General features: G+C 43.5%; 1 protein-coding gene across 3 annotated transcripts in view; it reads left to right on the top strand.

Moving 5' to 3' along the window:
• The window catches only part of CLCN5 (chloride voltage-gated channel 5), an 83,818-nt gene that overhangs the window by 35,983 nt on the left and 21,869 nt on the right, over positions 1-25,966 (top strand). For 2 of the 3 annotated variants that reach the window (XM_073600582.1, XM_073600581.1), the window contains exons 4-9: positions 3,022-3,170; positions 5,325-5,424; positions 7,784-7,971; positions 16,575-16,697; positions 17,541-17,747; positions 23,698-23,778. In XM_073600582.1, coding sequence (XP_073456683.1) covers positions 3,022-3,170; positions 5,325-5,424; positions 7,784-7,971; positions 16,575-16,697; positions 17,541-17,747; positions 23,698-23,778 — 848 coding nt within the window. Of the gene's footprint in view, positions 1-861; positions 959-3,021; positions 3,171-5,324; positions 5,425-7,783; positions 7,972-16,574; positions 16,698-17,540; positions 17,748-23,697; positions 23,779-25,966 lie in introns of those variants that run through there. The other variant, XM_073600583.1, reaches the window with a different exon arrangement.

The following is a 25,966-nucleotide window of genomic DNA, read 5'->3' as shown; positions in this document are numbered from 1 at the left end:
GCTGGGCCCAGCCCTGACAATTGGACGGAGAGGAAAGAGAGCAGCTGGAATTTTTAAATCCCCCGGATGGTTGGAGTAGCTTGTGGGTGCCTGGAGGGAGGTGAGTACAGTTGGGAGGGGGGTCTGGTGTAGATTTTCTGTAAAGGTGAACTTGCACTTTAAAGCCTCATTCACATGTTCATACCGATCTATATGCCTGCGCAAATGGCTGTCTTTAGCCAATCAGAAGGCACAAGTGTTCCCGGCAGGGGTTGTGCAGGCAGCCTGTTGGCCCTTGCCCAGAACACCAGTGCATCCTGGGTGGTTGAAGACGGCCCTTCGCACGGACATACAGATCGGTATGTGAATGGGACCTAAAACATAAATGCAAGCAGTGTAAGCACCTGAATTTTGCCTTAGCAGCCTCTTGCTGTTTCTGTACAATAGAGCTCAGTCTAGTGGAGGGAGAAGCAGCACAAGGAACCAATAAGGTGCCCTTTAGTTCTAACGAGGAACATGCTAACAGGAGAAGAGAGCCGAGTGACAGAGAGAGGAACTCATCACCTGTCTGCTGCATCTCTCTTCACTATCCAATCACAGGCTGGGGGGAGGGATAAGACCTGTAAATGTTACTGAACTGTAGCAGAGAAAACCAGGTCTCCCGAGCTGCCAGACGGAGCTGTGTAACTTTCAGGACTGGCTGGACAAGATCCAAATCCTTTTTGGCAGGCAAAAAAAACAGATGACATACGTATTTTATTTGTGGATTTGGCTTTTTGCCCGGAGTTTGGCTTTAGGACACTTTGAAGACATTTGTTTGTGCTTAAGTGAATGGCAAGGGATGAATGATTAATGAAGTGGAGGAGGGGGAGGGGACTGAGATTTAACCTTTAGTCGGACGGGAGGTTATGGATGTGACGGTGCAGGATGAAGACGGGACAGTATGGAGAAATGCTGGGGGCGGCTGCAGACGTTACCGGTGAGCTTCGAGATCTGACGATGTATACGAGATCTGACCATGTATACGAGATCTGATGATGTATATGAGATCTGACCATACGAGATCTGACGATGTATACGAGATCTGACCATGTATATGAGATCTGACCATGTATATGAGATCTGACCATGTATATGAGATCTGACCATGTATATGAGATCTGACCATGTATACGAGATCTGACCATGTATACGAGATCTGACCATGTATACGAGATCTGACCATGTATACGAGATCTGACCATGTATACGAGATCTGACCATGTATACGAGATCTGACCATGTATACGAGATCTGACGATGTATACGAGATCTGACGATGTATACGAGATCTGACCATGTATACGAGATCTGACCATGTATATGAGATCTGACCATACGAGATCTGACGATGTATACGAGATCTGACCATGTATATGAGATCTGACCATACGAGATCTGACCATGTATACGAGATCTGACCATGTATATGAGATCTGACCATACGAGATCTGACCATGTATATGAGATCTGACCATGTATATGAGATCTGACCATGTATACGAGATCTGACCATGTATACGAGATCTGACCATGTATACGAGATCTGACCATGTATACGAGATCTGACCATGTATACGAGATCTGACCATGTATACGAGATCTGACCGTGTATACGAGATCTGTTCCTATACGAGATCTGACCGTGTATACGAGATCTGACTGTGTATACGAGATCTGTTCCTATACGAGATCTGACCGTGTATACGAGATCTGACTGTGTATACGAGATCTGTTCCTATACGAGATCTGACCGTGTATACGAGATCTGTACCTATACGAGATCTGACCGTGTATACGAGATCTGTACCTATACGAGATCTGACCGTGTATACGAGATCTGTTCCTATACGAGATCTGACCGTGTATACGAGATCTGACCATATGAGATCTGACCGTGTATACGAGATCTGACCATGTATGTGATTTTTCCCTTCACCAAGAGAAGGGGGCACAGGGGGATTAGAGCAAAACAAGGTTTTTTTTAAATTTATTAATTATTTTTTTTATTAAACGCCATGCGGGGGAGGGGTTTTCCGGTGCTGCGTATATAATGATCCGTATCCCAGAGGTGCTCTATTGGATGAGATGTGGTGAGTGTGGAGGACATTGGAGTACAGGGACCTCATCTATCTCGTAGTTTTGTAGAGACGCTATAACTTTTTTTGCAAACCAATTAATATACGCTTATTGGGATTTTTCTTTTACCAAAAATATGTAGCAGAATACATATTGGCCGAAACTTTTTTTTATTGGATATGTTTTATATTAAAAAAAATAAATAAATAAATAATAAAAAAAAAAAAAATCTAAAAAAACAAAAAAAAAAAAAGTGTGTGTGTGTATATGTGTGTGTATGTATGTATGTATGTATGTATGTATGTATATGTATATATATATATATATATATATATATATATATATATATATATATATATATATATATATATATATATATATATATATATATATATATATATATATATATAAAATTCTTTTTTTTTTTTTTGTTTACAGCGCAAGGAATAGAAAAAACGCAGAGGTGATCAAATACCACAAAAGAAAGCTCAATTTGTGGGGTTAAAAAAGGACATCAATTTTATTTGGGTACAGAGTCGCACAACCGCGCAATTGTCAGTTAAAATAACGCAGTGCCGTGTCCCAAAAAAAAAAGGCCTGGTCAGGAAGGGGGGTAAATCTTCCGATCAAGTGGTTAATGGGAGGTGGTCATACTTTGGCCATATTGTATGTGTAATGATCAGGTGTCTACAAACATTCGGCCATACTGGGGGGGTTATTTACTAGAAACTGGAGAGTGCAATATCTGGTGCCGTTCTGCATTGAAACCAATCAGCTTCCAGGTTTTATTTGCCAAAGCCTGAAGTTAGAAGCTGATTGGTTGCCAGGTGTAGCTGCCCCAGATTCTGAGTGCTCCAGTACCAAGAGTCGGACCCCAAAGTTAGCGACGATTTCCTTCTGTAATGACTGTTGTCTGTCTTGCAGGCTTCCCATCCTATAATGGGAATGGAGTCCACGGCTCAAGCAAGGCGACGACGGATTTTCTGGAGGTACCTGGCGTGGGAACGTACGAAGACTTTAATACGATCGATTGGGTACGGGAGAAGTCTAGAGACCGAGATCGACACCGAGAGGTAAGATAGATGTGTGTGTGTGTGAGTATACAGTAAATACAGTATTAGGGATGGACCGATTGTCGTGGCCGATATTCACTTTTTTTGAAGTATCGGGTCTGAACGTAGCAGATATTACCGATATTGCTTCAATGTGTTTTACCGGGGCGACGCCGGCTGGCCGAAGACCCACACAAAGCCGATGCTTCGTTGGGGTCTCGGATCTAGTAACCCGGAAGCAATGTCATGACATCACTTCCCGGATTACTGACATCTTAAAGTATTCAAAAACGCCAATCTTGACGTTTTTAATACTTTCAAGTGCAGAGGAGAGGGGTTTTGGGGTCTTTTAGACCCACCGATCCCTCCATAAAGAGTCCCTATACTCATAAAGGGTGCCTATTACTGTCACAAGGGATGTTTACATTACTTGTGACAGCAATAACAGTGATTAACCCGCTTGCCAACCGCCGCACACAGATATGTCGGCAGAATGGCTCGTACAGGCAAATGGGCATACCTGTACGGCCCTTTGAATTTGCCGCCTTGCGGGCGCACATGCCAACTGCACACGCCGCGGGAGTGTGCCTGCGGGTCCCGCGGACTCAATGCCCGCTGGTGTCCCGCGATCGTGTCACGGAGAGGGCGAACGGGGAGATTCCTATGTAAACAAGGCATTTCCCCGTTCTGCCTTGTGTCACGACAGAGATCCCTGCTCCCTGTCATCAGGAGCGCTGATCGCTGTCATGTGAGTGGAAGCCCCTCCCCCCCCACAGTTAGAATCCCTCCCCAGGACACACTTAACCCCTTGATCGCTCCCTATTGGTTAACCCCTTCCCTGCCAGTGTCATTTACACAGTAATCGGTGCATTTTTATAGCACCGATCGCTGTATAAAGGACAATGGTCCCAAAATAGTGTCAGAAGTGTCCGATGTGTCCAACATAATGTTGCAGTCTAGATAAAAAAAATCGCAGATCGCTGCCATTACTAATAAAAAAAAAAAAAAAAATTATAATAAAATGCCATAAAACTATCCCCTAATTTGTAGACGCTATAAGTTTTGCGCAAACCAATCAATATACGCTTATTGCAATCTTTTTTTTATTTATTATTATTTTTTTTAAACCAAAAATATGTAGAAGAATACATATCAACCTAAACTGAGGAAAAAATTAGAGTGTATGTATGTGTGTGTATGTGTGTGTATGTGTGTATGTATGTATGTGTATATATATATATATATATATATATATATATATATATATATATATATACTCTTTCTTTCTTTCTTTCTTTCTTTCTTTCTTTCTTTCTTTCTTTCTTTCTTTCTTTCTTTCTTTCTTTCTTTCTTTCTTTCTTTCTTTCTTTTTCTCCCCTCCCTACTTTTCTTTTCTTTTCCCTCTCCCTCTCTATAATATAGATTTTTGGGGATATTTATTATAGCTAAAAGTGTATGTATGTGTATATATATATATATATATATATATATATACACATACACTCTCTCTCTTTCTTTCTTTATATATATATTTATATTCTCTCTCTCTCTCTCTCTCTCTCTCTCTCTCTCTCTCTCTCTCTCTCTCTCTCTCTCTCTCTCTCTCTCTCTCTCTCTCTCTCTCTCTCTCTCTCTCTCTCTCATATATATATTTTTCTTTTCTTATCTTTTCCCTCTCCCTCTCCCTCTCTATAATATATATGTTTGGGGATATTTATTATAGCTAAAAAGTAAAAAATAATGCTTTTTTTTAATCAAAATTGTCGCTCTTTTTTTGTTTATAGTGCAAAAAAATAAAAACGGCAGAGGTGATCAAATACCACCAAAAGAAAGCTCTATTTGTGGAGAAAAAAGAGACAATTTTGTTTGGGTGCAACATCGCACGACCGCGCAATTGTCAGTTAAATTGACGCAGTGCCAAATCGCAAAAAAGTGCTCTGGTCAGGAAGGGGGTAAAATCTTCCGGGGCTGAAGCGGTTAAAAAAAAAAAAAAAGTATACTTTTTAAAATTTTTTTTTTATTTAAATGTATAGAATATCGGCCTGGGAGGTGGCCAAAATATCAGAATCTTATCGGCACCGAAAAACCGATATCGGTCGTTTCCTATTATACAGTGTATACAATTCTAATGTAATTCCTGGACCAGTAAATGACCTGTAACACTTTCTTCCACAGATCCTTAGCAAGAGTAAAGAATCCACATGGGCCCTCTTGCACAGTGTTAGTGACGCTTTCTCAGGATGGATGTTAATGCTGCTGATCGGTTTGTCTGCAGGTAAAGGAATTGTCCCCAATAGATGCAGAACCTTTTAGGATGATTGTAAAAGATCGCCTTGTAAAACAGCCCAGTTTGAAATAGAAATGAAAGGCAAAACATTTCTGTAGAGATCTAAAAATACATTATAAATCCTTTTTTCTACCCTTTTTAAAATTTTTTTTTTTAAGTTATTATTATTATTATTATTATTATACACTATTTATATAGCGCCAACAGTGTATGCAGTGCTTTACAATGTAGAGGGCGGACAGCACAATTACAGTTCAGTTCAATACAGAAGGGACAGGAGGGCCCGGCACGTAGAGCTTACATTCTAAAGGGAGGGATTGAGTGGTACAAAAGGTAATAAGTGATAACATTCCCTCTGTTCTTAGCTGAGGGATTAAAAATGAAAAGCATAATGGGCCAGTATGCATTGCATACTAGCCCATTATATGACACTTACCTGCAAACGAAGCCCGCAATGTCCCCTGTGCAGGCCGCGTCCATCTTCGCCCCTCTTCCTTCCGGGGTCGCGGACTCCGGCTCTGTGACTGGCCGGAGCCGCGTGACGTCACTCCCGAGCATGCACATGGGAGCCGTCGGTCACGGCGCACGCTGGGGGAAGAAACGGCACGGTGGTCCGTTTCTTCACAGCACGTGCGCCGATGACGACATTGGCGCACTACAAGTGAAGTATCTCCTAAACGGCGCATGTTTAGGAGATATTTCCACTACCTATAGGTAAGCCTTATTCTAGGCTCACTTATAGATAAAAGTAAGACAAAGGTAGCTTGGGAAAGACACATATTAGGAAGTAATAATGCTGCACACCCCAATAGTACAATATGGGAAAAGTTCCCCCAGGGGTTTTTTTTAGCAGCAAAATAAATAAAGTGAGTGGTTTGATATAGAAAAAATAAATTCTTTATTAAAGTGTACATAAGATAATACCATGGCAGTTAAAATATGAGCTCTGGTAAAGGAGTAAGAACCATTCCAAATACCTAAAAAATGCAAACACAGAATTATACATGGCATTGCATTTCAAAATGTCAGTTGTGTAAAAAATACTGCTGCGTTTCGACCCATGCGATTAAGGTCTTCAGAGGATTCGTTTGCTGCAAAAAGATTTTTAACATTTCATATATCACATTTCTACGAACAAGTAGTTCATAGATCATAGTATAACGAATATATAGATGACATATAGTTACCCAGTAAGAAATGTATTTAAAGAGAGCCCTCCTAGACCGGAGTTCCCTTAAACGCTGTCAAATAATCCCACAGACTCCACGGCTAAATCGGTACCACAAAGGGAGACGACACTCAAGAAGATACGGCTTGCAAGAAGTCACACATATAAGCACTTCCCATGGCGTGCCGGAAGGGATATATGTTTATATGTGTGTGTATATGTATATGTGTATATATATGTGTGTGTGTGTGTATATATATATATATATATATATATATATATATATATATATATATATATATATATATATATATATATATATATATATATATTATATAATATAATATAATATAATATGTGTGTGTATGTATGTGTGTATATATATATATATATATATATATATATATATATATATATATATATTCCTTCCGGCACGCCATGGGGAGTGCCTATATGTGTGACTTCTTGCAAGCCGTATCTTCTTGAGTGCCGTCTCCCTTTGTGGTACCGATTTAGCCGAGGAGTCTGTGGGATTATTTGACAGCGTTTAAGGGAACTCCGGTCTAGGAGGGCTCTCTCCGAATACATTTCTTATTGGGTAACTATATGTCATCTATCTATATCTATATATATCTATAGATATATATATATATATATATATATATATATAGATATATATATATATATATATATATATCTATATATATATATATATATATATTATATTCTTTATACTATGATCTATGAACTACTTGTTGAAATGTGACATATGAAATGTTAAAAATCCTTTTGCAGCAAACAAAACCTCTGACGAAGGCCCTAATCGCATGGGTCGAAACGTGTCAGCATTTTTTATACAACTGACATTTTGAATTGTGATGCCATGTATAATTCTGTGTTTGCATTTTTTTATGTAGTTGGAATGGTTCTTACTCCTTTACCAGAGCTCTTATCTTATGTACACTTTAATAAAGAATTTATTCCCCCCCGGGGGACTTTTCCCATATTGTAAGACAAAGGGGTTTACAACCACTTTTTAAAGTGGCTATGTGACATTCCTGTAGTGTTAGCGGTTTGGGATAAGCTGATATAAAGTGCGGAAGTTCTCTAACACTTTCATAATAATGAATATGACAGAAGTGGTTGATTTGTCACACATGTGATCTGCTTTGATTTCAGGTTCCTTAGCTGGTCTGATTGACATTTCCTCGCACTGGATGACGGACCTGAAGGAGGGGATTTGTATGGCTGGCTTCTGGTTTAACCACGAGCAGTGCTGCTGGAAATCTGTGAATGTGGAATTTGCAGACAGGAATAACTGTCCGGAATGGAGAAGTTGGTCCGAGTTAATCCTCGGAGGGTCAGAGGTGCGAGCTTAGAAGGATCTTTTGAATTGTATCCTGGATGCTGGGCATTGGCATGTACCTGTGATTATACTGGGAGGGGCATTTACCACAGCTGCCTTATTCAAAAGGTTCTAAAATTTAAAGGAGAAGGACGTTTGGCTGGACGTCTCCTATGGATCACAGAAGTGAAGTTCATTCTGCACTCCTGTGACCCGTTCTCAGCAGACAGTTGGCTGAAGCCCGTATACAAGAAAAAGAACCGCTGCTCCAGGTGTATAAAGATGAGGCTGATTGGAGTATCTTGCAGAGTGCTAGCCCCGGCCCGCCTGGGAAACTTGGAACGAAGAAAGAAATGGCTGCACATCCAGAACTTCCGATTGCCTTTTATTTTGCTTCACAAAGATAATACCAGAGACGCCAAACTGTGGTCACGTAGACGCGTTTCACACATACATCTTGTGCTTAATCATTACTTAATCATTAATGATTAAGCACAAGATGTGTGAAACGTGCCTACATGACCACAGTTTGGTGTCTTTGGTGTTATCTTTGTGAAGCAAAAAAAAAAGGCAATCGGAAGTTCTGGATGTGCAGCCTTTTCTTTTCTTGCCAAGTTGGCTGAAGCCCGCTGTCAGATGACGTCGCAGAGCCAGTCTAGGCTCGGGCAAGATCATGACTATAAAGTCGGGATCTGCCCACATGCCTGAAGTGGCACCCGGCTCGGCCTCTCAGCAAGCTGCTGAGAGCCTGAGCCAGCTGCTCCCGCCCCCTCCACAGCCCAGCGCTCCAGTGAGTGAGGAGGGGGCGGAGCAGAGAGCCGGTGACTGACAGTCACCGACCCTCTGCTCAGGGAGCTCTGAGAACCGAGCGAACGGCGGCGTTTGATCGCTCGGTTCTCGGCCTTAGAGGGGTTAGGGACAGATGATGCAGCATCCACCTAAGTAAGGTATGATTCTTGAATAAAAACAAAATGCCATACTTCTCTTTTAATGCCAAGATTCTAATAAAAGAGACGTGTGGTCAAAGCTTGTTTGCTCATACTTCTCATTTGGGTCACAGGAGTGAACCTACTTGTGTACCTCCATCACAGAGCAGCTCCAGGTGCTGGAAGCATTCCGGCCATATTGCTGTATATATATGGGAATGGGGTAATGGCGCTCCCTCGAATTTTATTGGGCAGGTAAGTGGTGTGCTGTACCACTAATAATTAAAAATATATAAACTCCACATCGAGTGACTCCACCCGGATAGGTTAAGTGTGGGTAAATAAATACTCAACCTTGAAGTACAAAGTCTACCTTCACGTCCGTGAATGTGCAGATAAAAAATAATAATAATAATAATAATAAAGGTGCTAAGACCGTAGAGTTATAGGTGATAGTGTGATAAGAGGTCTACCCTATTTAAGCCCTATTAGTGTGACCGTGACAAGTGGTTAATTGAATAAACTCAACATATGTGTGCACATTCCAGGCATATGTGATAATGTGCCTGTGATTTAACAGAATATGAATCTGAAATAACCAATAAGCAAAGTGACTGCAGGCTGGTTGAACACCCTATCCCACATTAGGCCTTTACCATATTTACACCCTACGCATAAAACAAAAGTGCTTGTTTACAACAATATCCTTTACGCCTATATTAATTACTAGGCATAATAATGAACAGTCCAAAAAATGTGTTAACCAGTCCGTGGTTGTGAAGAAAAACTTCAGTGCAGTGTGGAGGCACCCCAGACGAAAAACTTATAAGCAAACTTAAAATTGTGACTTGAGTGCGTTCAGCGTTCTTGGTGACTTGGTGCTCCCCCTCAAGGGTCCCCACTCACCAGATCCATCCACCCCAGAGGGGTAACTCGCATAAGGAATGTGGCCTCTGCGATCCTCCTGCCGCCACGGTAGGTAGGTTTCCCAGGAAGGTCCTCAGCATATGCAGGTTGGAGAAATTTTAATCACTCATGCAGGAAAAAAGAGGAAAGGTGGACTTCCATAGTGTAGTAGTTGGATTTAATCCAAAAAAACTTTATTTAAAACTTTGAAATAAAAAAACTACAGTCCAGATCAGCTGGCTGTAGAAATAAGCATCATACAAATATAAAAACAAAAAATAAGTGAATTAGAATAGGCACACCATAAGCCTAGGTTTGCAGTAAAAACTGTGCCTTGCACAACCGCTCACATACTGTAAAAAAATCCTGGCCGGGTAGCTCGTATCCCAAGGTGGAAGTGGAGAGAGCGTGTGCGCTCCACCTGCGCTCCACCGGCCTAGTAAGCGGAAATGACGTAGCGTGCGTGGCGCCGTCGTACGCGTTTCGTCGCTGAGGACGTCTATGACGAAACGCGTACGACGGCGCCACGCACGCTACGTCATTTCCGCTTACTAGGCCGGTGGAGCGCACACGCTCTCTCCACTTCCACCTTGGGATACGAGCTACCCGGCCAGGATTTTTTTACAGTATGTGAGCGGTTGTGCAAGGCACAGTTTTTACTGCAAACCTAGGCTTATGGTGTGCCTATTCTAATTCACTTATTTTTTGTTTTTATATTTGTATGATGCTTATTTCTACAGCCAGCTGATCTGGACTGTAGTTTTTTTATTTCAAAGTTTTAAATAAAGTTTTTTTGGATTAAATCCAACTACTACACTATGGAAGTCCACCTTTCCTCTTTTTTCCTGCATGAGTGATTAAAATTTCTCCAACCTGCATATGCTGAGGACCTTCCTGGGAAACCTACCTACCGTGGCGGCAGGAGGATCGCAGAGGCCACATTCCTTATGCGAGTTACCCCTCTGGGGTGGATGGATCTGGTGAGTGGGGACCCTTGAGGGGGAGCACCAAGTCACCAAGAACGCTGAACGCACTCAAGTCACAATTTTAAGTTTGCTTATAAGTTTTTCGTCTGGGGTGCCTCCACACTGCACTGAAGTTTTTCTTCACAACCACGGACTGGTTAACACATTTTTTGGACTGTTCATTATTATGCCTAGTAATTAATATAGGCTTAAAGGATATTGTTGTAAACAAGCACTTTTGTTTTATGCGTAGGGTGTAAATATGGTAAAGGCCTAATGTGGGATAGGGTGTTCAACCAGCCTGCAGTCACTTTGCTTATTGGTTATTTCAGATTCATATTCTGTTAAATCACAGGCACATTATCACATATGCCTGGAATGTGCACACATATGTTGAGTTTATTCAATTAACCACTTGTCACGGTCACACTAATAGGGCTTAAATAGGGTAGACCTCTTATCACACTATCACCTATAACTCTACGGTCTTAGCACCTTTATTATTATTATTATTTTTTATCTGCACATTCACGGACGTGAAGGTAGACTTTGTACTTCAAGGTTGAGTATTTATTTACCCACACTTAACCTATCCGGGTGGAGTCACTCGATGTGGAGTTTATATATTTTTAATTATTAGTGGTACAGCACACCACTTACCTGCCCAATAAAATTCGAGGGAGCGCCATTACCCCATTCTCATATATATATATATATATACACAGCTATTTCAGAAACACCTGTGGAGTTTCTTTAGGGGGGCTGCACACCTTTACACTTGTCCTAAGCGCAGTCACTTTATTGTATTTAATTCCGGCCATATTGTCAGGATCCTCCAAGTTGCCTGATTGACAGCTGGCTCCGGCTCTCAGTGCTCGGCAGAGACAAAGCCAGCTGCACCAGCCCCCTCTCCAGCCTGGCACTCCAGTGAACACTGACGGGGCAGAGCAGAGAGCAATGACTGACAGTCACTGCTCTCCGCTTCAAGCTGACCTAGAACTGATCAATCAGGGGTCATGTGATCACTCAGTTCTCTGGCTTAGAGCTGACGGAGAACAGCTGCAGTTATTATTATTATTATTATTATTATTATTATTATTATTCAGGATTTATATAGCGCCAACAGTTTACGCTTAAAAGGGAGACAATACAGTTATAATATAATACAATACAATACAATAGGATTAAGAGGGCCCTGCTCAGAAGAGCTTACAATCTAATAGGGTGGGGCAGGTGGTACAAAAGGTTGTAACTGTGGGGAATGAGCTGGTGGAAGTGGTAGGAGATTAGTTGGAGACGTGATAGGCTTTCCTGAAGAGATGAGTTTTCAGGGATTGCCTGAAGGTAGCAAGAGTAGGGGCTAGCCGGATAGATGGAGGTAGCGAGTTCCAGAGGATGGGAGAGGCTCTGGAGAAATCCTGGAGACGAGCATGGGAGGAGGAGATGAGAGAGCTTGAAAGCAGGAGGTCTTGAGAAGAGCGGAGAGGACGATTTGGGTGATATTTGGAGACAAGATTAGTGATGTAGCTTGGGGCAGAGTTGTGAATGGCTTTGTATGTTGTGGTTAGAATTTTGAATTTAATTCGCTGGGTGATTGGGAGCCAGTGTAGGGATTGAAGTAGAGGGTTGGCAGACACTGAGCGGTTGGTAAGGTGGATAAGTCTGGCAGCAGCATTCATGATAGACTGAAGAGGGGAGGAGCCTATGGAGCGGTAGGCCAATGAGAAGGGAGTTGCAATAGTCAAGGCGAGAGATAACAAGGGAGTGAATGAGGAGCTTGGTGGTTTCATTTGTTAAAAAAGGGCGAATTTTAGAGATGTTACGGAGGTGAATTCTACAAACTTTTGACAATGACTGGATTTGAGGCTGAAATGACAAGTCGGAGTCTAGGATTACACCTAGTACCCTGGCGTGAGGGGAGGGACTGATGGTTGCATTGTTGATTTTGATGGAAAAGTCATGGAGGGGGGCACGGGTGGGGGGGAATATTAATAGCTCAGTTTTAGAGAGATTTAGTTTAAGGAAGTGATGCGACATCCATGCTGATATGTCAGTTAGTAAGTTAGTAATGCGAGAGGAGACTGAAGGAGTGAGGTGAGGAGTAGACAGATAGATTTGGGTGTCATCAGCGTATAAGTGGTATTGGAAGCCGTGGGCAGTTATTAGGTGACCAAGGGAGGTGGTGTAGATAGAGAAGAGAAGGGGTCCAAGAACCGAGCCTTGGGGGACCCCCACAGAAAGGGGCAATGGAGAGGAGGAGACAGAGTTGTAGGTGACACTGAAGGAGCGCTGTGATAAATAGCCAGAGAACCAGGATAGAGCAGAATCTCGGAGGCCAAGGGAATGTAGTTTATTGAGAAGGAGCGGGTGGTCAACAGTATCAAAGGCCGCAGAGAGGTCAAGTAGTAGGAGTATGGAGTACTGGCTGTTGGTTTTAGCACTTAGTAAATCGTTAGTGAGTTTTAGTAAGGTAGTTTCCGTGGAGTGCTGCGAGCGAAAGCCAGACTGTAAGGGGTCAAGAAGGTTATTTTCATTGAGGTAGGAGCTAAGACGGTTGTAGACTAAGCGTTCTAGAAGTTTAGAGGTGAATGGGAGTAATGAGATGGGTCTTAAGTTGTTCAGGTCGGTAGGGTCCAGTGAGGGCTTTTTAAGAATGGGAGTGATCTGTGCATGTTTTAGAGGGGAGGGGAAAATGCCACTAGAAAGGGAGAGATTGAAGATGTGGGTGAGGGAGCATAGGATAGAAGAAGAGGGTGACCGTAGTAGTTGTGAGGGAACAGGATCCAAGGGAAAATTGGTTAGGTGAGCATTCGAGAAAATTTTTGTAACCTCTTCCGTAGTAGCCAATTCAAAAGAGGAGAGGGTTGAATGTGCTGCTGGGCAAGGTATGATGGGTGGGGAAGATGTACGCACAGTGGAGATGTCCTCACGAATTGCATTGATCTTGTCTTTGAAGTGATTGGCAATCTCTTGGGCAGTGAGTGAGTTAGTGGGTAGAGGGGGTGGTGGACGAAGCAGAGAGTTAAAGGTTGAGAAGAGCCGACGGGGACTGGATGACAAGGAATTAATAAGAGAGACAAAGTAGGCTTGTTTGGCAGCATGGAGGCATGAATTGTATTTTAGAAGGGCAGATTTATATAGGGTGAAATCTTGCAGGCATTTGGTTTTACGCCACAGTCGTTCAAGAGCACGGCAATGTCTCTTGAGATTTCTAGTGTTGTCAGTTTGCCAGGGTTGTAACGGTCGGGGCCTAATTCTGCGTGTGGTTAGGGGAGCAAGTGCATCTAGTGATGATGAGAGTGAACTGTTGTAGACAGAAGTGGCCAGGTCAGGACAGGACAGGGTAGAGATTATGTCATATAGGTTGTCAGTAGCAGAATAGAGAAGAGAAGGGTTAAAGTGGCGAAGGTTTCTACAAGTAATTGTTTGCTGCTTGGAGGGATGGGTGGTTGGAGGCAAGGATACAGTGAAACTAATAAGGTTGTGATCAGAGAGAGGAAAGGGGGTGTTGGTGAGGTTGCCAGGGTTGCAGAGATGGGAGAATACAAGGTCAAGGGTATTACCATTGGAGTGAGTGGAAGTATGTGTCCATTGGGTTAGGTCAAAAGATGAGGTTAAGTTGAGAAGTTTAGCTGTAGTTGGGCTGTTGACATTGACAGGAATGTTAAAGTCACCAAGAATAATGGTGGGTATTTCAGAGGAGAGAAAGTAGGGTAGCCAGGCAGCAAAGTCATCAATGAAGCGCGATACCGGTCCTGGAGGCCTATAAATTGCTGCAATCCTCAGAGAAATGGGAGAAAACAGACGAATACAGTGCATCTCGAAAGAAGAGAGTGATAGAGAGGGAGGGACAGTAAGGACTTGGAAGGTGCTTTGTGGGGACAGAAGGAAGCCAACTCCACCTCCTTTCTGTCTGTTGGGTCTGGAGGAGTGAGTCCAATGGAGACCACCATGGGAGAGGGCAGCAGGAGAAGCTGAGTCAAAATTTTGCAGCCAGGTTTCTGTTATGGCCAGTATGTTCAAGCCATGAGAGATGAAGAGGTCATGTACAGATGTTAGCTTGTTACAGATGGAGCAGGCGTTCCACAGGGCACATGAGATTGGTGGGGTGCTTTGAGGAAGTAGGGGGATAGAAATTAAACTGAGTGGATTGCGGTGGTTGCCAGAGGGGGAGGGGTATTGGATATGTGGCTTGCATTTGGAAAATGGCGGACCAGGATTAGGAGAAATATCACCTGAGACTAGGAGAAGGAGGAGGGTGAGGAAGGCAAGGTGGGAGTGGGATGTGCATGAGCGCACGTGTCTAGTGGCCCTGGAGTTTATGTCAGCATGTGGGTGCAGCAAATGCAGGAGATGATGGGTGCCATAGTAGGGAGAGGGTAGGAGTGAGGGTGATATGTGCATGCTGCAGGGAAGAGAGGAGGGGTAGAGTAAAGATAATTTGAGGATAGAAGACACCAATGTGAGAAGGAAGAGAATAAGGAGCATGTTAGTGGCTAGAGAGTGGGAAACTAACCTAATATAAAATAAATTTCAAAGTTGGTTTGCTTGTCGTCTTGCAGAGTGGAGCAGAGTTCCTGTTGTTCATGCAGCTTTAGTTATCCTGCTTTCGTTAAACTGCGCCGGTGAAACTGCGCATCACTCGTGACAGAGCCACTCAGGAAAGAGCCATGATGTCTGCGCCACCCCATAAGCTGCCATAAATTTATAGACAGCCTAAGCTGGGATGCATTTCTCAGTTGGTCATTATTGGGTCTGATGTGAGACACCTGAATATGGGGAGGAGATGGCCAGGGCCAGGCCAGACACAGGCTAGGGTCGTAAAGCTAATTACCTCTCTTGATCACTCAAGCCACATGGAGTTGAGAATCAATCACCAGTAATATTGCTATTGCAGTGTGTTTGTTATAGAGCTAGCAGTAAATATGGAAGTTTAAAGATATGGCAGCAGGAGACAATTACCAAAAATATTAATAGCAGACTCAGCAAAGCCAGTTCAGTAGGGATGTACAGTTGGATAGGAGATAGGAGACAATTACCAAAAATATTAATAGCAGACTCAGCAAAGTCAGTTCAGTAGGGATGTACAGTTGGATAGGAGATAGGAGACATCGCACACCACTACAACGCAGGAGTGTGAACGATCGAAATAAGAAAAAAATAGTTGCCTAGTCTTTGCGTGGGACTGCTCTAGGCATAGCTGCCCAGTATAGCCCAACACAACTGGTGTAAGCAGCCCCGAAGAGGGCAGAGGCTTACATTTATTTCCTGTCTCCAGGACAAGAAGTGGAAAAAGAGAGGGATTAACCAACATTCCACAAGTGCATGCATTGCACACAGTTGCGGCACTTCCCCCATTACCTTGAATGAGCCGCGTTCGGTGGTGGTAACGCCCACTGAATGTGATAGGGAGGATAATCTTTACTGCGGGCATAAAGATAAGCATTGCGACTGTGGCATATATATATATATATATATATATATATATATATATATATATATATATATATATATATATATATATATATATATATAATATATATGTGTGTGTGTGTGTGTGTGTGTATATATATATATATATATATATATATATATATATATATATATATATAATCTATCTACCTTTTTTTATATATATATTATAGTATGTGTGTGTGTGTGTATGTATGTGTGTGTGTATATATATATATATATATATATATATATATATATAAAATTTTTTTTTTTTACACTCTATTCTGTAAATATTTTGATGATGACCGGCCTCCTTTTTATTACTTTGTCATCTAATAATCTTCTTTTTTTTTTTTTTTTCTTTTTGTTTGCAGGGGGCGTTCCCGTACATTTTGAATTATATAATGTACATCCTGTGGGCTCTCCTCTTCGCCCTTCTCGCCGTCTTGTTAGTCCGCAACTTTGCTCCATATGCCTGCGGTTCCGGTATCCCTGAGGTAGGTCAGACTCTGAAGCTCCACTGTTGTTCTTGGGTGTCCCCCCCCCCCCCCCTTCTAGTTGCATTCCTAAGTGCCGGTTCACACAGGCGCAACCTGTCAGCCTGACAAGTCGCGCTCCATGCAGTACAATGGAACCGTTCTAATAGGAGCGACTCAAGTCGCTTCCGACTTAGAAAAAGGATCCCGTACTACTTCGGGGCGACTTTGGAGCGGCTTGCATTGACTTCTCTATAGAAATCGTTTTGCAAGCCGTGCTGAAGTCGCGCTGTATGGGGCGGCTTCAGAGTCGGAAGACTTTGAGTCCGCCCATGTGTGAACCGGAACTCACAGTGTAAAATAGGAATTGGACACTTATTTGCCATGTTGAAGGATTTTTTTTTTTTTAACTATTTTTATTGACAAAACTCTCACCAGAGAGAGAAAGAGAACTGTGTATGATGTCATAAGCCTAGGCTAATGACCAGACAAGAAACAGGAAGTGGGCTGTATAAGGTATTTACTGGCAGAAAAAAAATGTTTTACTATCCAAAGTTAAAACGACAACAAGGGCAGAAGATTTAATAGATGGAAAGATGAAAAAAATTACTGAAGGTTGGCTTTGTCTGTAACAAGGACATGAGGTCTTTAGGACTCGTGACATGAGGGTCTTTTGCCCATAAGATTTCTAATTGTGGTTCAAGTTCCTATCCTTGGGAATAAGTCCCACCCATTGCCTCCTTATCCAATGAGTGGCCAGTAATGGTGCTCTGCTTGTCAGGAGGATGGTGGGCGGGGCTTAAACCCAAATCCAACGAAGTTGTCACTTCTGATTTCCTTACGTGTTCTTTTTGTCTTTTTCAGATTAAAACCATATTGAGCGGTTTTATAATCCGAGGATACTTGGGCAAGTGGACGCTGATGATCAAGACCATGACTCTGGTGCTGGCTGTATCATCTGGCCTGAGCCTGGGGAAGGAAGGACCCCTCATTCACGTGGCCTGCTGCTGTGGGAACATCCTGTGCCACCTTTTCACCAAGTACCGCAAAAATGAAGCCAAGAGAAGAGAGGTAAACCATGCAACTTTACAGAATTTTCATGTTTTCCCCATGTCCATCATTAATGTAAAACTATAGGCAATTTTTTTTGGTTGATTCGCCATCTGTGTCCTATTGCGGAGATTTCCCTTGATTTCCTGTCTCATAGCCAAACAGGAAGTGAGAGGAAATCACTGCAAATTAGGGGACTTCCTTGGAGCCCCCCCCAGATGTCATGAGAGCCATGTACCTAAGGTGAGACCAAAGTAGTGGGGAGAGGCCTCCCTTGCACCTCGGGTCCTCTGGAGATGGAGACAGAGACTTGGTGGACACCGAGTGGCACGGGTGCCAGGGGTGCAGAGCACTGTGCAAGCCTTAGTCCGAAATCCGAGCCGAGGTCAAGTCCAGTTGGACAACAAAGTAGAAAAGGGTTAATCAGAAGAAGAATGGTTGAGATCCACGCCGGGGTCGGTTCCAATCTGGAAGCTGAGTACAAAAGGGACAAAAAAGTAGAATGGTCAAAGTACAAATCCGAGGTCAAAGGCAAGCAGAAATCAAGAGTAGTCAAATAGGTTTCCAGGTCATAAGTTCAGACAGATCACACACTAGCACAGGAACAAGGGGGGGACTGAAGATAATCCAGAAATTTGGCAGTGTCTGGGCTGGGCTTTTATAGGGAAGTATGAGGTCACTTCCTGTGCGCCTCCTGGGCATTTTCCCGCCTTTTTCCATCAGGTTGATGTCACTTCCTGTGCACCTCCTGGGCATTTTCCTGCCTTTTTCCATCAAGTCTTCTGCGTGTAAGCGCACTAAGGCGTCTTTGGCGCATGCTCAGTTGGCACAGATTTCCTCTTGCGGCAACGTGCCAATTGGTGCGTGCGTAGTAAGCCCAGGACTCTTACACCAGAACTAGTGTCCCCATTGGATCTCCCCTCTATTACTTTTTTGGGGACAACCCAACAATATGGGATTTTCTTTTACTTTCACTTTCAATTATAATGGTAAACAGGACACATGGAGAGGGGGGGTCTCCTTAACGGGGGCACAGACAGCAATAATAACTGACAGGGGTTCTAATCTATCTCTAGTCTATCCAAAATAAAAAAATAAAATAAAAAACGTTTTGCCTTAAGACCCCATTCACACTGAGGCGCTCTTCAGGTGCTTTCACGCTAAAAAAAAGCGCCTGAAAAGCTCACGAAAACCTATTTCCATTAAAATCAATAAATGCTTTCACACTGGGGGCAGTGCGTTGGCAGGGCGGTGAAAAAACACCCCTCTCCATTGAAATGAATGGAAAGCGCTTCAAAAGCGCCTGAAAAGCTCTTCAAAAGCCCTCAGTGTTTTACTGGTGGCTTAGAAGCGCCTCAGTGTGAAAGGGGCCTTAGTTATATTTTAAAGATGGACCTCAAATTGTGAAGATTTGTAGGCGAGAGTGAACTCGCCATCCACTTCCTGGACTGAGATTCGGCTCAGAGATGACACCGTCGTATAAATCCTGACGCCTGTGTTCACACAGATCAGCCCCCTGCTGCAATCTCTCACCTTGTGACTTTTTGTGGGGTTACAAAAGTTGCAGTCTGATTACCAGGTAGAGGAAACTAAGGAAATTCCTCCTATTGCATGCAGCAGACTGTTTGACACCATCTTCCCCTAAGCAAAGGCACTGGACTGGAGCCTGTGGACTTTTGTGATGATAAAAGCAAATAATATAGTATGGCTGTTTTTTGTGACCTGTCATGAGCTCATTCATTGCTGACAGATCCATCTTTTTATTTTTTTATTTTTTTTTTAAATCAAAGAGCTTTTTATTAAATAGGAAGTAAACTTCCTTTGACATTTAAAGTGCATCCGGAAAGTACTCACAGCACTTCACTTATTCCACATTTTGTTATGTTACAGCCTTATTCCAAAATGGATTAAATTCATTACTTTCTTCAAAATTCTACAAACAATCCCCCATAATGACAACGTGAAAGAAGTTTGTTTGAAATCTTTGCAAATTTTTTAAAAATAAAAAAAATGAAAAAAATCCCATGTACATAAGTATTCACGGCCTTTGCTCAATACTTTGGTGAAGCTCCTTTGGCACCAATTACAGCCTCAAGTCTTTTTGAGTATGATACTACAAGCTTGGCACACCTATTTTTGGGCAGTTTCTCCCATTCTTCTTTGTAGGACCTCTGAAGCGCCATCAGGTTGGATGGGGAGCGTCGATGCACAGCCATTATTAGATCTCTCCAGAGATGTTCAATCAGGTTCAAGTCTGGGCTCTGGCTGGGCCACTCAAGGACATTCACAGAGTTGTCCTGTAGCCACTCCTTTGTTATCTTGGCTGTGTGCTTAGGGTCGTTGCCCTGTTGGAAGATGAACCTTCGCCCCAGTCTGAGGTCCAGAGCGCTCCTTATCAGGTTTTCATTAAGGATGTCTCTGTAGATTGCTGCATTCATCTTTCCCTCGATCCTGACTAGTCTCCCAGTTACTGCCGCTGAAAAAACATCCCCACAGCATGATGCTGCCACCACCATGCTTCACTGTAGGGATGGTATTGGCCAGGTGATGAGCGGTGCCTGGTTTCCTCCAGACATGACGTTTGCCATTCAGGCCAAAGAGTTCAATCTTTGTTTCATCAGACCAGACAATTTTGTTCCTCATGGTCTGAGAGTCCTTCAGGTGGCTTCTGGCAAACTCCGGACAGGCTGTCATGTGCCTTTTACTGAGGAGTGGCTTCCGTCTGGCCACTCTACCATACAGGCCTGATTGGTGGAGTGCTGCAGAGATGGTTGTTCTTCTGGAAGGTTCTCCTCTCTCCACGCTGGAGCTCTGTCAGAGTGACCATCGCGTTCTTGGTCACCTCCCTGATAAGAGAGGTGACCAGCTGGCCAGCTCGCTGTAGGAAGAGTCCTGGTGGTTCCAAACGTCTTCCCTTTATGGATGATGGAGACCACTGTACTCATTGGGACCTTCAATGATGCAGAAATGTTTCTGAACCCTTCCCCAGATCTGTGCCTCCATACAATCCTGTCTCCTAGGTCCACAGACAATTCCTTGGACTTCATGGCTTGGTTTGTGCTCTGACACGCACTGATAACTGTGGGACCTTATATAGACAGGTGTGTGCCTTTCCAAATCATGTCCAATCAACTGAATTTACCACAGGTGGACTCCAATCAAGTTGTAGAAACATCTCAAGGATGATCAGTGGAAACAGGAGGAACCTGAGCTCATCTCTGCGTGTCAAGGCTGTGAATACTTCTGTACATGGGAGGAGCTTGTGATACTTATGTACATGGGAGGAGCTTGTGATACTTATGTACATGGGAGGAGCTTGTGATACTTATGTACATGGGAGGAGCTTGTGATACTTATGTACATGGGAGGAGCTTGTGATACTTATGTACATGGGAGGAGCTTGTGATACTTATGTACATGGGAGGAGCTTGTGATACTTCTGTACATGGGAGGAGCCTGTGATACTTCTGTACATGGGAGGAGCCTGTGATACTTCTGTACATGGGAGGAGCCTGTGATACTTCTGTACATGGGAGGAGCCTGTGATACTTCTGTACATGGGAGGAGCCTGTGATACTTCTGTACATGGGAGGAGCTTGTGATACTTATGTACATGGGAGGAGCCTGTGATACTTATGTACATGGGAGGAGCTTGTGATACTTATGTACATGGGAGGAGCTTGTGATACTTATGTACATGGGAGGAGCTTGTGATACTTATGTACATGGGAGGAGCTTGTGATACTTAAGTACATGGGAGGAGCTTGTGATACTTATGTACATGGGAAGAGCCTGTGATACTTCTGTACCTGGGAGGAGCCTGTGATACTTCTGTACATAGGAGGAGCCTGTGATACTTCTGTACATGGGAGGAGCCTGTGATACTTCTGTACATGGGAGGAGCCTGTGATACTTCTGTACATGGGAGGAGCCTGTGATACTTCTGTACATGGGAGGAGCCTGTGATACTTCTGTACATGGGAGGAGCCTGTGATACTTCTGTACATGGGAGGAGCCTGTGATACTTCTGTACATGGGAGGAGCTTGTGATACTTATGTACATGGGAGGAGCCTGTGATACTTATGTACATGGGAGGAGCTTGTGATACTTATGTACATGGGAGGAGCTTGTGATACTTATGTACATGGGAGGAGCTTGTGATACTTATGTACATGGGAGGAGCCTGTGATACTTCTGTACATGGGAGGAGCCTGTGATACTTCTGTACATGGGAGGAGCCTGTGATACTTATGTACATGGGAGGAGCCTGTGATACTTATGTACATGGGAGGAGCTTGTGATACTTCTGTAGATGGGAGGAGCCTGTGATACTTATGTACATGGGAGGAGCCTGTGATACTTATGTACATGGGAGGAGCCTGTGATACTTATGTACATGGGAGGAGCCTGTGATACTTCTGTACATGGGATTTTCTTTCATTTTTAATAAATTTGCAAAGATTTTAAACAAACTTCTTTCACGTTGTCATTATGGGGGATTGTTTGTAGAACTTTGAGAAAAAATAATGAATTTAATCCATTTTGGAAAAAGGCTGTAACATAACAAAATGTGGAAAAAGTGAAGCGCTGTGAGTACTTTCCGGATGCACTGTACCTACAGGTAAGTCTATAAAAAGGCTTACCTATAGTTGGTGTAAATATCTCCTAAAACGTGTAACGTTTAGAAAATATTTACATTGCATGCAGCCAGTGAAATCCCTGGCACATGTGCTCTGAAGGAACGACTTGGACCTGTCAAATCACATGACCAGTCGCACGACGTGAACGGGGCCTTCGAGTCATAAGTAATGTTATGCAGTTCAGGGATGAAAATAAGAATTTTTTAATAAACAATATACATAACGCTGCTCACTGCCCACTTCTTACAAAAGAAAAGGGGTAAGAGTAATAAAATATGATATGAGAGATCAAAAATAACCGTTCCACTTTTAATCTGGTTTTATCTGAACAGCTACTGTACTTGTAGGTTGAAATACAAATATCTGGAAAATGGGGAATGGGGGGGGTCATGGGGTGATACAAGATTTGGTAGATCTATCCATAGCCATGGAAGTATACACTCACCGACCACCTTATTAGGTACACCTGTTCAATTGCTGGGCAAAACAAATTGCTAATCAGCCAATCACACGGCAGCAACTCAATGCATTTAGGCATCTTGACGTGGTGAAGATGACTTGCTAAAGTTCAAACCGATCATCAGAATGGGGAAGAAAGGGGATTTAAGTGACTTTGAACGTGGCATGGCTTTTGGTACCAAAACTGGACAATAGAAGATTGGAAAAACGTTGCCTGGTTTGATGAGTCTGGATTTCAGCTGCGACATTCAGATGGTGGGGTCAGAATTTGGCGCATGGATCCATCCTGCCTTGTATCACCGGTTCAGGCTGGTGGTGGAGGTGTAATGTTGGGGGGGTATTTTCTTGGGACACTTTGGGCCCCTTAGTACCAATTGAGCATTGGACCTACCTGAGTATTGTTGATGACCATGTCCATCCCTTTATGACTACAGAGTACCCATCTTCTGATGGCTCCTTCCAGCAGGATAATGCACCATGTCACAAAGCTCCAATCATCTCACCACTGGACAATGAGGTCCCTGTACTCCAATGGCCTCCACACTCACCACATCTCATCCCAATAGAGATCCTTTGGGATGTGGTGGAACGTGAGATTGGCATCATGGATGTGCAGCCGACAAATCTGCAGCAACTGTGTGATGTTATCAGGTCACTATGGAGCAAAATCTCTGAGGAACGTTTCCAACACCTTGTTGTATCTATTCCACGAAGAATGAAAGCAAAAGGGGGTCCAACCCGGGACTAGCAAGATGTACGTAATAAAGTGGCCGGTGAGGGTATAATTCTGTGTCTCGTGTTCTTCACCTGCTATACACAGTTAGTACGTTGCTCGTGTACATTTTGACAATGATTTCTTCTTAAAAACCAGGTTCTGTCTGCTGCAGCTGCTGCCGGAGTGTCCGTGGCCTTTGGTGCTCCCATCGGAGGAGTCCTTTTCAGTCTGGAGGAGGTAATTGCATATTTAAAGTGTGAAATGAATAAAACATAAAATCTATAGTCCGTTTTTGCAATACATGCACATTTCCCCATTTTTTTTCATCCCTTTAACCATACTGCAGGTAAAGAAAAATAACTTTTGATGGGCCAGAAATTACAGTGTGCTCCTACCTTCCTCTATGATGTGACAACACAGCTTTGAATTCCTAAGTATGTGGTGTCAGCCCTGCCTACATCATTTCTGATGGATTACAGAGAACACAGACCTCTTTCCCCACCCCCCTCCTCATTGCCATAACCCCTCCTCCTTATTTCCATAACCCCTCCTCATTTTCATAAGCCCCACCTCCTCATTTTCATCAATCCTCTTTCTCACCTCCTCCTCATCATACCCTTCCCCTCCTCATCTCCATAACTCCTCCCCCTAAATAACTCCTCAATAACTCCTCCTAGTCTCCTCCCCTCTCCATTGTCCCACCTCCTCATTTCCTTACCCTTTCTCACCTCCATAACCCATTCCTCCTTATCTCCTCCTTCCTTGCCTTCATAACCCTTCCTCTTCATCTCCAAAACCCCTCCTCCTTGCCTTCATAACCCTTCCTCTTCATCTCCAAAACCCCTCCTCCTTGCCTTCATAACCCTTCCTCTTCATCTCCAAAACCCCTCCTCCTTGCCTTCATAACCCTTCCGCTTCATCTCCAAAACCCCTCCTCCTTGCCTTCATAACCTCTCTTCCTCACCTCCAAAACCCCTCCTCTTCACCTCCAAAACTCCTTGCCTTTTTAACCCCTCCTCCTCGCCTTCATAACCCCCCCTCCTCACCTCCAAAACCCCTCCTCTTCACCTCCAAAACTCCTTGCCTTCATAAACCCTCCTCCTCGCCTTCATAACTCCTCCTCTTCACCCCCAAAACTCCTCCTCGCATTCAGAAACCCCCCTTCTCACCACCAAAACACCTCCTCCCCTTCATAACCCCTCCTCTTCACCTCCAAAACTCTTCCTCGCATTCAGAAACCCCCCTTCTCACCACCAAAACACCTCCCCCCTCCAAAACTCCTCCTCGCCTTCATAACTCCTCCTCTTCACCTCCAAAACTCCTCCTTGCACTCAGAAACCCCCCTCCTCACCACTAAAACACCTCCCCCCCTTCATAACCCCTCCTCTTCACCTCCAAAACCCCTCCTCCTCCTCGCTTTCATAACCCCTCCTCCTCGCTTTCATAACCCCTCCTCCTCGCCTTCATAACCCCTCCACCTTCATAACCCCTCCTCTACAACCCCATACATATATATAATTATAGTTGCGACTCAAGTCATATTGTAATTGAATGCTATTAAAAATGACTTTTCCTTTTCAATCTGTAGCTGCTGTCATGTTCAGTAATATGCAATATGGCCACCTGGAGGCTCCCCGCACACAGATAGTATATAGAGCGCCCCTTAGAAATGTCATTTCCTGCTTCTGTGATTGGCTCGCCTACCAAAAACACACAGTCATGGATACTAAAAAAGAAAACTAAAAAAAAAAAATCCTGTCCAAAAAAAAAAAAAAGTACTGACCTTGACCCAAGCCCTAACCCTGGCACTGACCTAGATCAAACCTTGATCTAGGTATTTTTTTTTTTATTTTTTTTTTTTCACACCCCTCCTTCCTATCACAGCTGACCTGGAATCAGTCGTTCCGGGTCCCGATCGTTGGTACGGGGCCCGGGGGGCTCTCCATGAGACCCCGGTCTCTGTGCTGGGAGCACGCCATGTGGTGCTCTCCCAGCACAAAGGGAAGTACGCAAAGTATGCGGCCCCCACAGAAAAAAGCCCAATCCAGTGGGGCCACATATTTGCGCGCGGTCGGCGTGAAGGGGTTAAGGGTGGCGTGGGTTTTAAAGATTTTGTAAACCCCCCCCCGAAGAAAAAAAAAGAACTTGCAATACAAAGGCATAATGAGCTAGTGTGCATCGCATTGTATCTCTCTCTCTGTGCATCGCATCGTATCTCTCTCTCTGTGCATCGCATTGTATCTCTCTCTCTGTGCATCACAATCTAGCTCATTATGAAATACTTACCTTAGAACAGCCTTCCAGCGGCGCCCGCGCATCGCTGACACAATTTCAAGGGTATGAATACTTTTTCAAGGCACTGTAACACAAGCTTAAAGAGACCCTGTCGCCAGCATAAAAAATTGCAGGTAAAAGCAGAGAAAAA

This window comes from Aquarana catesbeiana, linkage group LG09 (genome assembly GCF_042186555.1).
Source record: "Aquarana catesbeiana isolate 2022-GZ linkage group LG09, ASM4218655v1, whole genome shotgun sequence".
In the NCBI taxonomy this organism is placed as follows: Eukaryota; Metazoa; Chordata; class Amphibia; order Anura; family Ranidae; genus Aquarana; species Aquarana catesbeiana.
The sequence above is the reverse complement of the archived record's forward strand: the minus strand, read 5'-3'. Positions and strand labels throughout refer to the sequence as shown.